The 13,113-nt window shown below is 39.1% G+C and overlaps 1 protein-coding gene across 4 annotated transcripts in view; it reads right to left on the bottom strand.

The window, feature by feature from the left end:
- Positions 1-2,043: 2,043 nt before the first annotated feature.
- LOC137496088 (kelch-like protein 33) overlaps positions 2,044-13,113 on the bottom strand; it is an 11,444-nt gene continuing 374 nt past the window's right edge. Inside the window, exons 1-5 of one of the 4 annotated variants that reach the window (XR_012382989.1) lie at positions 9,350-13,113; positions 5,496-6,435; positions 5,243-5,413; positions 3,925-4,694; positions 2,044-3,770 (exon numbers count right to left, since the gene is read on the bottom strand). The exon at positions 9,350-13,113 is cut by the window's right edge and continues 374 nt beyond it. Coding sequence is in view for 1 of the 4 variants with exons in the window: in XM_068222465.2 (XP_068078566.1) it covers positions 4,172-4,694; positions 5,243-5,413; positions 5,496-6,435; positions 9,350-10,760 (3,045 nt within the window). In the remaining 3 variants the exon portion in view is untranslated. Of the gene's footprint in view, positions 4,695-5,242; positions 5,414-5,495; positions 6,436-9,349 lie in introns of all 4 variants that reach the window. The other 3 variants (XR_012382988.1, XR_012382987.1, XM_068222465.2) reach the window with 3 other exon arrangements.

Below are 13,113 nucleotides of genomic sequence, written 5' to 3'. Positions count from 1 at the left end.
GGATTTTTTAAAAATGCGTGTGCGTGTAAACAATACAATTTGCACAAAAAATTATGGGTTTTTCTCTAAAAAATTAGTTACTCCATTCGTTTACAGCATCATTATGAGCATTTTACAATAACTAACGTGATTCAAACAAAGGATCTGCGATTAATGCAACTATGGGTTTTGGGAAACACTCGTCATTACATCATTCTTCCCTGAAGCGTGCATCGTACTATGATAGTTCAGCCGCGTTGTTTGGGAAACGCACTCTAGATCAACAGGTTGGAAAGTGTTCGTAGTATGCAGAAGAATATATTTTTGTTTGTTAGGTTATTTATTTATTTATTTTGTGGGGCGGCACGATGGCTTAGTACTTAGCACTGTCACCTCACAGCAAGAAGGTCGCTGATTAGAGTCCCAGCCGGGTCAGTTGGCATTTCTCTGTGGAGTTTGCATGTTCTCCCTGTGTTGGCATGGGTTTCCTCCGGGTGCTTCGGTTTCCCACACAGTCCAAACACATGCGCTATAGAGGAATTGGATAAACTAACCTGGTCGTGATGTGTGTATGTGATAGCAGGAGTGTATGAGTGTTTCCCAGTACTGGGTTGCAGCTGGAAGGGCACCTGCTGCATAAAACTTATGCTGGATAAGTGTGGCAATGCCTGATGAACAAAGGGACTAAGCCAAAGGAAAAATAATGAAAATGAATGAACGTTTGTTTGTTTTACTATAAGAATTATAAGGGTTTGTAAACTCCTGGTCCACACTCCAGTCCAATTGGTGGTGGTAATGCTCCAGAAGCTGGTTGCACAATGTCATAAAATTACAAGAAGAAGAGGATCATTGCAACTTGAATGGATTCTTCCTCATGCTAAATTCAGCCTCCAAAGACAATATAGATGGCATTACTACCTGAAGATTGGCCTTGATCAGCAACAGAATGGTATTTTTTTCTCTTTTATGCAGTTTTGTAATGTGTAACTAGCATAATTAACTTAGTTAGGCAACTGACAAATAATGATTATGTGACAAAATAATTGTTTTTCCATGATATTTTTTTAGACACAGTAGTCTAACTATTAGGAGTTTTTAGGCAACGAAAAATCATGCCTTAAGAAGGTAGTAGCATTTTTATTCATTATTTCCATGCTAAATATGCAATGCAATGCTAAATCATCCGCTAACTAGTAAAACCAGTACGGCTGCAAGTTTGATCTGTGATTATAGTCACAAATCAAGCTAGCAGCTATCCTGGTTTTACTAGTTAGCTGATGACTTAACATCGACTAAAAACTCCTGATAAGGAATTTGTGACAGTGTAAGCTTATTTGACAGAATCGACATTGTAAAAAGTGCTAAAAACTAAAGACGACTTGACTTTTAAGTATTTTAAAGATTGGTGGTTGACTTTAAAGTATTTAAAAGTATGGCGGTTCATTCCGCTGTGGGGACCCCTGATAAATAAGGAACTAAGCTGTAAGAAAATGAGTAAATGAATGAAAAGTCTATATTGATGTACAGACAAAACATGTTTGCTACGATGTAGCTCTTAAAACGACATGCTAACAAAACTTTTTTTTCATTAAATGAATACACACACACACACACACACACACACATTCAAAACAACATTTAACTAATTTGAACTAAACCTTGGCTTAACCTAATCTTGGCTGATAGTATCTGAGACACACTGTTAATAACTGATAACTAATTGATACTGTTGATAAATAATATTATATTTTAAAAATCTTCTACTGCATCTTGAATTGTATTTAACCATAAATTTCTTTAATGTGAATGTGCATTTGGTCTTGATTTGCTGTAAGACATTTGGTTAATAATAATGCACTGTAATGTAATATTGTACAAAATTATGAGTGCACACATTGTGGGTATGATATTACTTTATTTACGTTCAATAAGCAAGCAACAAAACAAGTATAAAATCTTACATAAAACTTCAGAAAACGTAACAAATGAGGCCATTAACAAAATATCGAAACAGATACTTGATGCGAATGTATTGATTTTTCTTTCTTTTTTTTCGAAAGCTGTAAAGCTCCACTGCATCTCTCTCACTGTGGACTCTTCGACCTGCTAGCGTGTCCGTGAGGTAACATTATCCTCTTCTCTCTCATATGTTACACCAGCCTGATCTCATGAGGAATCATTTACTTGACATTTTGTTAGATTAGTTGCGAATTCAAATTCATTCAGTCATACTAAAATGTAAAGTTTTTAAAAGTAAGCATCATTGGGGGATGAGCAAATCCTACTAAAATGCAAGAATGAGATCGTACAAATTTTATACGAATTAGCTAAATCAAAACGTTTTTGATTGCAGTGAAATAGCATTGGTTACAGTGATACTTCTGTCTTTATGTACAAGAGTATCCGCAGAGCAGGTTTTCTCAACTGCATCTATCACAGAGTGTGTCTATTATCAGCCGCTAATGGATCAGCTGATAGACGCAGCTTTTTTCAGTGCCTATGACTGTTTCTCAATATCCATTCTTTAGCAGTCTTGCGTCCTCGTGTTCTCATGCAACGTAATCATCAGCTCCATAGGGTCAGTTCCAATACTCAAGACCACAAGTACAGAGGACGCGTGAAACTTCCCGGATGTGATCTTGATATCGAGGATGCACCGATGCAGACTTGAACACCGAACTCGCTTTGGAAGTCCCAGAAGTCATTGCGACTGGAGGTGGGAAGCGCAGCATTTTATTTAGATTTATTATTAAAGTTCAGAGACATCACTTATTTACCTCAGGAGTTTCCCTAAATGAAACGGTGAAAGTAAACATCACCATGAACATCTTAATAAAGGAATAAACACATTAAGGGTGTTTGTTTGCTGAAATTCGTATTAAAATCTGTTTTATTTATATTGTGCAGAGTATATTTATATTGTTTTTTATGCAAAGTATATATTTTGAAAAGGGGAAAGCAATGAATCGTTGTATGAATGCTGCACCGTTTAAATAATTTACCATTTAAAACGCGTGAAGGTCACATGACCATCAGGAAGAACGCGGCATCTCATTTCTCAAAGGACGCGTTCTCTGCCTTCGCGGTGTCCTGAGTTTGTTCTTCCGAAGACACCTGGCAAGACCGGTCTCCACAAGAACGCAGGTCTGTTCTCTGCGTCACTGACAAGTGAACAGCGCTGGGCATTAAAGCCAATCACAGCCTATCCTGTTACACATGTGAACACAATGGCCAATTGTCGGTGTTTATGAACTTGATAGCGCTCAAAAATCAAGCTTGTTATTATTTACTTTTGTGTATTTGCTCTAAGTTGTTGTCTTCTGTCCCTGTACTTGAGATTTGTTTGATACATTCAAACATTATGTCTTTTTTGAGCAGGTAAAGTTAATGGTTTACATATTGAAGAACAATTTGACTCAATGTACTGTATGATACCTCTAAAGAGATTATCCTGACTCTTTCAAGCTTTAATATGGCAATGTGTGGATGTTTTTCCATAACACACCAAAAGAGGTTCAATAAAATAAATGTTGGATATATGTGCAGCATTTATCTCTATTTGTCTATCTCAAAGGCCGATCCACTATGCATATGTCCTACGGTATGTGCCAGAAAGATGTCTGCCATATCTTTCGCTTAAAGATATAATTCACCCAAAACTGAAAATTTACGCACAATTTACACTCTCAAGTGGTTTTCAACCTTTTGGGGATTCTTTTAATCTCTTGAATACAAAATAAGATATTGAGAAATGTTGGAAACCTGTAGGTCAGAGGTGTCCAAACTTGGTCCTGGAGGGCTGGTGTCCTGCAGAGTTCAGCTCCAACTTGCTTTAACACATCTGCCTGGAAGTTTCTAGTAAGCTAGTTAGAGCTTGATTACCTTGATCAGGTGTGTTTTATTAGCGTTGGAGCTTAAATCCCTAGGACACCGGCCCTCCAGGACCGAGTTTGGGCACCCCTGCTGTAGGTGATTCCCTGATAATCAGGGACTAAGCCGAAAGAAAACAAATGAATGAATGGAAACCTGTAACCATTGTTAAAATACTATGGAAGTTGATGGTTATTGGTTTTCAGAGTTCTTCCAAATATTAAAAAACCCAAAGACAGTTTGAAACCAGTGGAAGGTGAGTAAATGATGCTAGAATATACTCTGTGCATTAACTATGCCATGCATTCAGGATTTTCCTCTCTCACTTTCTAAGGTGAGCAGGTATGGGCAGCACGCAGGCAGCTACACATGTGTTTGGGCCTGGTGTCTGGCTCAAGTTCTCCCAGCATTCTGTAGTAGGATCATAGCGATGCACTGATCTGGTGTCACTGTAGTCCTTATGGGAATACCCTCCGATTACGTAGATCTTCCCCTCTAAGACTGCTGATGCTGACCCAACATGAGGCACTGAGAACGACATAATCGCACTCCAGGAGTTGGCCACAGGATCATAGACCTCACAGGCTAACTGATCTTCCAGACTGCCTTGTGCATTGCTTGACACTCCTCCAGCCACGTACAGACGGTCACCTAGGGTTTCCATGCAGTGCAGGGCTCTGTCCTTACTCATTTCAGCTAGGTAAGAGGATCTGGACTCAGGGCTGTACAGGATCATAGATGACAGACAGTGGTACTGGCTGTCGAGGCCTCCTGATATAAAGATTTTGCCATTCCATACTGTAGATGCATGACAACATAGAGTTTGCTCCAGTGGATGGACAAATCTGGAGAAAGTGAAAAACAAATACTTTAAAGAGTCATGTTCACAAACAACATTCTTTGCTTGGGCTTGATAAAGTGGGCTTGACAACTCACCTGTAGAAACACTTTCTCACACACATTCAAAAACTCTAGCACTCGTACTCTAGCACTAAATTCTCTGAGCACATTATGTTATATGACTAGCACTTCTTGGGTATATTACCCCTTCTTGTTGAATCAATTAATGTCTCCGGAATTGTAAGTTGCTTTGGACAAAAGCTTCTGATAAATGACTAAATGTAAATGCTTGTTGATCCAGTATCATGTAAAGCAGTGTTTTCCAATCCTCTTACAAGAGGCACACAAAATGTCCTATTTAGAATGTCTCCCTTATCTCAAACCTTACATTTAAGTTTTGGAGTCTCGTCTAATGTTTAGATGACTTGATTTGGCTGATTTCGATTAAGAAAAACTTGAAAATGTGTAGTGCTTGTGTGCTTCCAGGAATAGGTTTGGAAAACAGATGAAGAGTTTGGCATTATTTATACTGTTATTTATTTACTCTACTAACCTCCAAGAGTTTTTGTTGGGGCAGTAGACTTCTACACTCTCCATGTTGACCTCAGAGTCTCTCTCTCCACCAATTGCATATATTTGATCATTTAGGACCACAAGAGCAAAGTTTCCTCTTTTCTCGTTCATATCAGCCAACCTTTGCCAAGTGTTTTGCATTGGATCATATCTGGACAAAAGAACAAAGGTTTTGGTATGAGAAACCAAACCTGGAGAAGGTCAAAGAAAATAAGCTGTATGATACATCTTACCTGTAGGTGCATTTCATAGTATCGTCTTTGCCGTAATAATACCGCCCTCCAACTATGTAGAGCTTCCCCATCACTGCACAAACTCCGTGATTGAATCTTGGTTTATCAGGTAAAGTTCCCAACGTTCTCCACTCTACTTTCTTCACCAATCCCACATGGTTCTGCAAGGAATTGCTAAACCACATTTCCCTGCAGGGAAGTCGTTTGTCAAGATTATCAGTGATTCTTTCACCACCAACAAGGACTAGACTGTGTTTAGGCATGTAGGCCCTGAAATTTGACTGGGCAGCTGGAGAACCAAAGCAGAACTCCTCAAGTAGAGAATTGTAGAGATGTTTGGCACCAATCCTAGGCCAGGATGTTATGTATTTCACTTCTTTGAACTCCTTATAGGTCATGAGATGGAACTGGATGGTTCCCATCAGCTCTTTGGCAAGTTTCACTCTTTGTCTTGGAAAGGCTTCAATCCAGGCCAGGACTGCCTTGAACACGGATAACTCAGAGGGAACACATAGAGAATCACTTTGAAGGTATTTCTTAAGTTTCTCTACAGGAAGGTCTTGGAATTTTGGAGTGATAGACACATCTTGAAAGTGCCTTAAGACAAAGTCATTGGCAAATGCATGTAATTCAGGCATTCCGTAGGCCTCTGCGAAAGACACAACATCCAGGCAGTTGTGAGCATCGGTTTCTTGATGCAGAAATTTAGTGCATAGTGAGAAGGCAGTCTGAAACTGTAATTGGAGCGATGTACAGGCCAGATCAAACACACAACCCCATCCAAGAGCAAGAGCCCCACTGTAGCAGTAATGCAAGAGGACCTCAAACTTGCAAGCCCTGATCAACAACAGAGAAACCAATTCCTGCCGGCTCTCCTTCATGCCGCTGGTAAACATGCCTCTGAAGTAGTCACTGCTGGCAGCCAAGATCACCCGGTGAGCTTTATAAGAGTGGCACATAAACAAAAGTTTAGAAGTGGCTTTGCAAATTAGCACCTTAGTCACTATCCCACCAGCAGGACACTTTTTGAATAGGCTTTATTTTGATATTTGATTTAAAACTGTTTTTTGACTATTTACTTTAAACTATATTGCAACTACATGCCAACTAATTTTCTTGCTGCGGTCACACCAGATGCTGAAAAAACGTCAAGCGCAAGTGATTTACATGATAAAGGTGCAGTAGGCAATTGTCTTCAGAAACATTTGTTGTTGTGCTGGTTGAAATCTCTTCACAGTCCAATAGTAATGATTACAGTAAATGATGTAAATGTATTTATATGTATTTTTATATTTTGGCTAAGGCATAAAACTAAAAAATGTTAATCTAATCAAATAGAGTTGGGCCGACATCTCTTATAATTCCGACAAGTAGGTCAAACTGTCTGTCAGCAAATGCAGATTTGAACAACTGCGCAGATGTACTCATCTCCGCCGCCTGATGTTTGTGCTGCACGTTCACGAGAGAGGGAGAGAGAGCATGCGTGTGATCAGTAAAAAACTGCTTTTAAAAACCTGAATCAATATTGGAGTTACCTTTGCACGCTGGAGAAAGGATGACACAATGGCTGAAGGATTTCTCTTAGACAGGTAATGTTCTGTTTTAAAACTGATTTAGCTTCACGCAAAGCCGATGTACGTTAGATGTTGCTGTGACAAATGAGTTATATCTTCACAGAAGTGTTGTTCAGCTACTAAAATCTTCCCGTGAAAGATTGATAACATTGATAATTTTCAGTTTTATAATGTCGATGTAATGTAATTTTAATTAGTTTAACAACAAAACACAAGTAAACCCTGCTAAAAAATCCAGCTTAAACCAGCCTAGGCATTTTGCATGTTTGACGTGTTTAAATCTGAACTTCAGCAATGATTTGTGCCGCAATAATCAATCAGGAGCGTTTTTTTTGTAGGAGCGTAGTTGACGTGACGTTGTTGGTGTCCCAAGGACAACAGTTCATCAAACTGGGCTCGGCTCAGTCCAAAGCACCGCTGAAAGCCTCCATCATCCAGGTATAATTTCTAGAGGAGTTGATGAATTCACAAAGCTCAGTGCACCTCTGAAAAGATCTAGTGGACATGGCGCTGAATGAATATATGCTGTTTTTCAGCCTTTACAAAGCACAGCTATCCATGTTAGCCGATTATCATTGAAGCTTGAGTCACCGGGCAGACAGAAGCCCTGCCCATGACGTGAATCCAAATCTATTGTGAAGTAAATTTGACGCGCAAATAAAACGGATTTGACAAGTGAATGACGTGAGTAAACTCAAAATGTTCAAGCATTTATTTATGTGCAAATGCCACAATTTAGCGGCATGTGCCGCATCTGGTGTGAACACAGCATTGGAGTGTTTGGAGACTGTAGGGTTATGGTTAATTGTTGGCATGTATTGCAAAGTTTCTTATAGTCAGTAGAATGTTTGTTAGTGGAGCAGTAGTGGAACAGATATTAAGCAGACAGTCTGCTAATACTCTAAAAACTGCATATGGACTAGTTGCAGATAAATCTAACTTTGTAGTCAACAGAATGCTTAAAGGACCATAAAAATGCAGTCATACCTTTAAGTTTATTTTGCTATATTACAATTAAACCCTAGTTTAATCATCACAAACTTTTTACTATTGTAAACCATATTTACCTCCTTAACACATATTTATCAGTTTTGTTATGTTGGTTGTGTTAAAATAAAACTTTTCTACTGTCACCATCCAAAAAAACAAAACAAAAAAAAACTGTGTTTAAAAACTGTAATAATGACCAACTTATAAAGTTTAAAACTTTTCCATATTTGGTCACTGATTTTTATGTTTTGTTTTTTTTACATAATGCTAATTTACAATCAGTTTTTTTTTTCTTGTTTTTTTTTGACGACAAGTTTTTTTTTTTTTTTGACGACTCATATGTAGAGCTATTCGTTTAGTTTTTGACGGCAGATGGTGCTTAAGGCTTTTTTACCAGGGGATGGTGCTGTAGGCTAGTTTTTAATGGAAGATGGTGCTGTAGACTAGTTTTTAACAGCAGATGGCACTCTAGGCATTTTCTTTACAGCAGATGGATGTTTTGATCGTTCTAAGCTAATTTGTTTTACAGCAAATGGTGCTCTAGGCTAGTTTTTTTTATCCAAGGACGAGTGATTATATGTTCGGCTGAGTTATGTAAGCTGTTCGTAGTTGAGCACTGGCAATTTACATACAAAAGTGAACATGTGCTCATATTGGACTTGCAATGCAAACATCAATTTCCAAATACATTCTTTCCCAATACCTAGAGAAGTGAATGAAATGGATATGATTGTGTGGATTAATCACCATCTGCTGTCAATCAGTGGTGCGGTTACTGAACAACTGACTTGAAATGTGAGAACTCTGTTAATGGGCTGGCACAGCCTGCATAACTTCAGTGGCAAATGAACCAGTGAATTACCCAAGGTGAGATAAGCTATCTGGTGAGGCAGTGGCACAGTAGGTAGTGCTGTCGCCTCACAGCAAGAAGGTCACTGGTTCGAACCTCATCTCAGTTGGCGTTTCTGTGTGGAGTTTGCATGTTCTTCCATGGGTTTCCTCCGGGTACTCCGGTTTCCCCCACAGTTCAAAGACATGCGGTACAGGTGAATTGGGTAGTCTAAATTGTCTGTAGTGTGTGTGTGTGGATGTTTCCCAGAGATGGGTTGCGGCTGGAAGGGCATCCGCTGTGTAAAAACTTGCTGGATAAGTTGGCGGTTCATTCCACTGTGGTGACCCCGGATTACTACAATTGATTTACTTTTCACCTCGGGAGTGCAGAAATTGAAAGAAAAGTGATATTGGTGTTAGAAAGGGTGGATTATAAGTAAACTTTCCTAAGGGTCCTACCATGAAACACTCGTCCCTCTGCTTCGAGCTCCACATCACATCCCAGTCTCTGTGCCCACAGCTGTCCAATATGCCCTAAACAAACATTCAGATGTTCCTCAGCTGAAAACCTTTTTCTTTCTTCATTCTTCCCTCCTGTCTTGTCATCTTCTATCCGTTTCTCCTCTCGGCAGAGTTCCAGAACATCCAGAGCTTCCAGGCTGATGGCAGCAGAGTACACAGACTCAAAATTATCTTTGTTCAGATTGGAGATCTTTCCAGTGTATGCAAACTCTACTACCGCTGCCAACCCCGAACTCTGAACTTCAGGACCCAAGCACAATACAGTATTCCTCTCTTGTCTGGGCTTCAATCTGAGCTTTGCTTGAACATATAAACTGACCGCCGACAGGACAATTGAATGAACCTGGAATTGATGTCCATTTTCTGTGCAAAGAGTCAAATCAGTGAGGACCAGATTCAGCATCATGTTCTCCAGAGTCTGGAAGACCACACTTGCAAATGCAGGATCAGAGTACAGCTTCTTAGGATAAACATCGACATCCTCGTCATCAAAATCTTCAAAACTGTAAAGTCCACCATATTCATTATCATCAGACGCTTGATTCTGTTTAGTCTGTTGCTCTTCGTCTTGAGATGTTACGTTTTTTTCAGATCTTCCAGTCTCACAAGTACTCGTGGAAGCAGAAGCAAAGCGGTCATCTTCATCATTTTCAAATTTATCAAACTCCTTAACAGGTCCTTTACTTTTATGAGAACACACAGCAAGTAAGTGGTCACCACTTCCAGAAGTAGTAGGTACACTTCTAGTATGTTCTTCATTGCTGTTGATGTCAACATATTTACAAACCAAATCATCACTGGTTGCAGAAGTTGCAGGTAAAATCTCATCTCCATCATCATTTTTTATTGCAGCCTTTAAACCGTCAGCTGATGTAGCAGGAAACCTAACACTAAGTTCCTCATCAACATCATATGCCTTTCCGTTAATTTTGCAAGCAGACATCAAACCTTCACTCTTTCCAGATGTGTCATGAAAGCTCAAAGTAGATTCTTCTTCTTCATCATCTTGAGATTCGTCAACTTTACCACTGCCGTACCTTGCAAATGCATCACTGTTAGCAACAGGCAGAGGATCCCTGCATACATCAACGTTATTGCTGTTGTCATTTGCACACATCACATCTACATGGTTGCTGTTTGCAGAAAAAGCAATACTACACCCTTCACCATCTTCAGCTTTCTTACGTTCCCATTCAACTTGCATCTCTGTGTCTATCTCCTGCTCATATTCCTCTTCTTGCTTCTCCTGATCTATCCATTCATTTTCACCATTTACACTTTCATCCTCTCTCGCAGATCTCCATGAACTTCTCCACTCGCTCTGCAGACACTGCTGATTTATTGCCATTGTGCAGAATTCTCGATTTCCGTCCAAATACCAACTAGATCCTCACTTCTGTTCAAAGCCCAAGAAAAAGCTCCATCTCAACTGATGTGGGACCTGGTACTGTAGTCAGGTGTGTGAGAAAAGAGCAGTGTATCATGAGCTCAGACCAAACATAGCGCTATTTTTACCTCCAGCATTCTGTAACATCACATCTCGAGCCATCTAAGAATGATGGGCTGAATTTAGTGTGGTCATGCTTTATATTTACCAGTGTCTGAAGCTCATTGATGGGCTGCTTGTTGTAACATTGATATCAGGATGTGCTTTGTGTAAAATCTGATCCCCCATGTGAAGAAGTACTAGTACTAGTAACCATACTATAGCAAAGTGTGTTATTCTTGATATATTACAGTATCTACAACTCTTTGTTGATGAATGTTCCAGCATGCTGTTAACTTGAATTGTATACTTTAGATTTACTACAGTAAACTGTGGTGTATTGTAGTATAATGTACTCTATAGTATAGGAAACTAAAGTATTGGGTCATTTGTTTATTATTACAGTTGTTCTGTTACCATAGCAACTATAGAACCACCACGACAGATCAATTACTGTAGTTGTTCTGTTACCATAGTAACTATAAAATCACCACAATGTATTACTTTAGTTGTTGTTACCATAGCAATGGTAGAATCACCACAACAGATTACTATAGTTGTGCTGTTACTATTGCAACTATGAAATCACCACAACAGATCAAATACTGTAATTGTTGTCACCATAGCAACTGTGGAATCACCACAAAAGATCAATTTCTATAGTGGGGTTACCATAGCAACTGTGGAATCAACACAACAGATTAATTACTGTAATTGTTGTTACCATAGCAACTACTGAACCACCACAACAGATCAATTTCTATAGTGGTGTTACCATAGCAACTTTAGAATCACCACAACATATTAATTACTATAGTTGTTTTGTTCCTTAGCAACTATGGAATCACCACAACAGATCAAATACTGTAATTGTTGACACCATAGCAACTGTGGAATCACCACAAAAGGTCAATTTCTATAGTGGGGTTATCATAGCAATTGTGGAATCAACAACAGATTAATTACTGTAATTGTTGTTACCATAGCAACTACTGAACCACCACAACAGATCAATTTCTATAGTGGTGTTACCATAGCAACTTTAGAATCACCACAACATATTAATTACTATAGTTGTTTTGTTCAATAGCAACTATGGAATCACAACAACAGATTACTGTAGTTGTTGTTACCATAGCAACTGTTGAATCACAACAACAGGTCAAATTTTTGTGTTACCATGGCAACTTTAGTAACATAACTACGGTAATTAATATGTTGTGGTGATTCTACAGTTGCTATGGCAACACAACAACTACAGTAATTAATCTATTGTGGTAATTCTACGGCAACTGTAAAATCACATGACCACACAGAACTAAATTGTAGGCATCCAAAGCGTTGTAGGCCTTTAACTTCTGTCTTGTAAAATCACTTGGAGTTTAAATGAGATAGTTGTATATTTCGGGCTGGATGCTTGGCCATTTCATCTTATCTAATATCCATTGGGAGGGTGCTATCGCAAATGGACCTGTCAGCTGAACGTCGCTCACTTTAACATTAATTTTGCCAAATCACTGGGTGTTAAGCTGTTATAATACACTGAAAGCATTATGTAAACAATATATAATATGAAATCTATATAACTTTTCTCTAATGCTGTGATCACACCAGATGCGGAAAAGCGTCAAGCGCGATTGATTTACATGTTAAGTCAATGCAAAGACACAAATGGACATCCTGCAGTGCAAATGAGTTTAGCGAGTTTAGCGTTTTGCGTTAACCAATCAGGAGCTTGCTCTTGTGGGGGCGTTATTACGACGTAGCGCCTGTTGTTGATGTTAAGTTTCTGAAGGGGTTGATAAACTCGCAGAGCTGGGTGCACCTCTGAACGGATCTAGTGGACTCGGACACTGCTCCAAATGAATCAACGCTGTTTTTCAGCCTTCATAAAGCACATAAACAGTTTTTTTTTTTTCCTCAACAAAATCCATGTTAGCCATTTAGCAATGAAGCTACAGTCACAGGGCAGATAGAAGCCCTACCCATCACGAGAATCCGCATCTTTTCTAAAGTGAATTTGACACACGAATAAAGCGGATTTTGACATGCGAATAAACGGGTAAACTCAATGTTCACGTGTCTATATGCAAATATTGTGATTTTACCGCGCGTTCTGTGTCTGGTGTGAACATAGCATAATACAACAACTAACTCTGTATTCGCATCGAAAGCCATTTCCTCACTGTAAGTGCTAGCGCTTCTTTTTTTTCTG

This window comes from Danio rerio, chromosome 7 (assembly GCF_049306965.1).
Source record: "Danio rerio strain Tuebingen ecotype United States chromosome 7, GRCz12tu, whole genome shotgun sequence".
Taxonomy (NCBI): Eukaryota; Metazoa; Chordata; class Actinopteri; order Cypriniformes; family Danionidae; genus Danio; species Danio rerio.
This window is presented reverse-complemented; position numbering and strand designations above follow the sequence as displayed.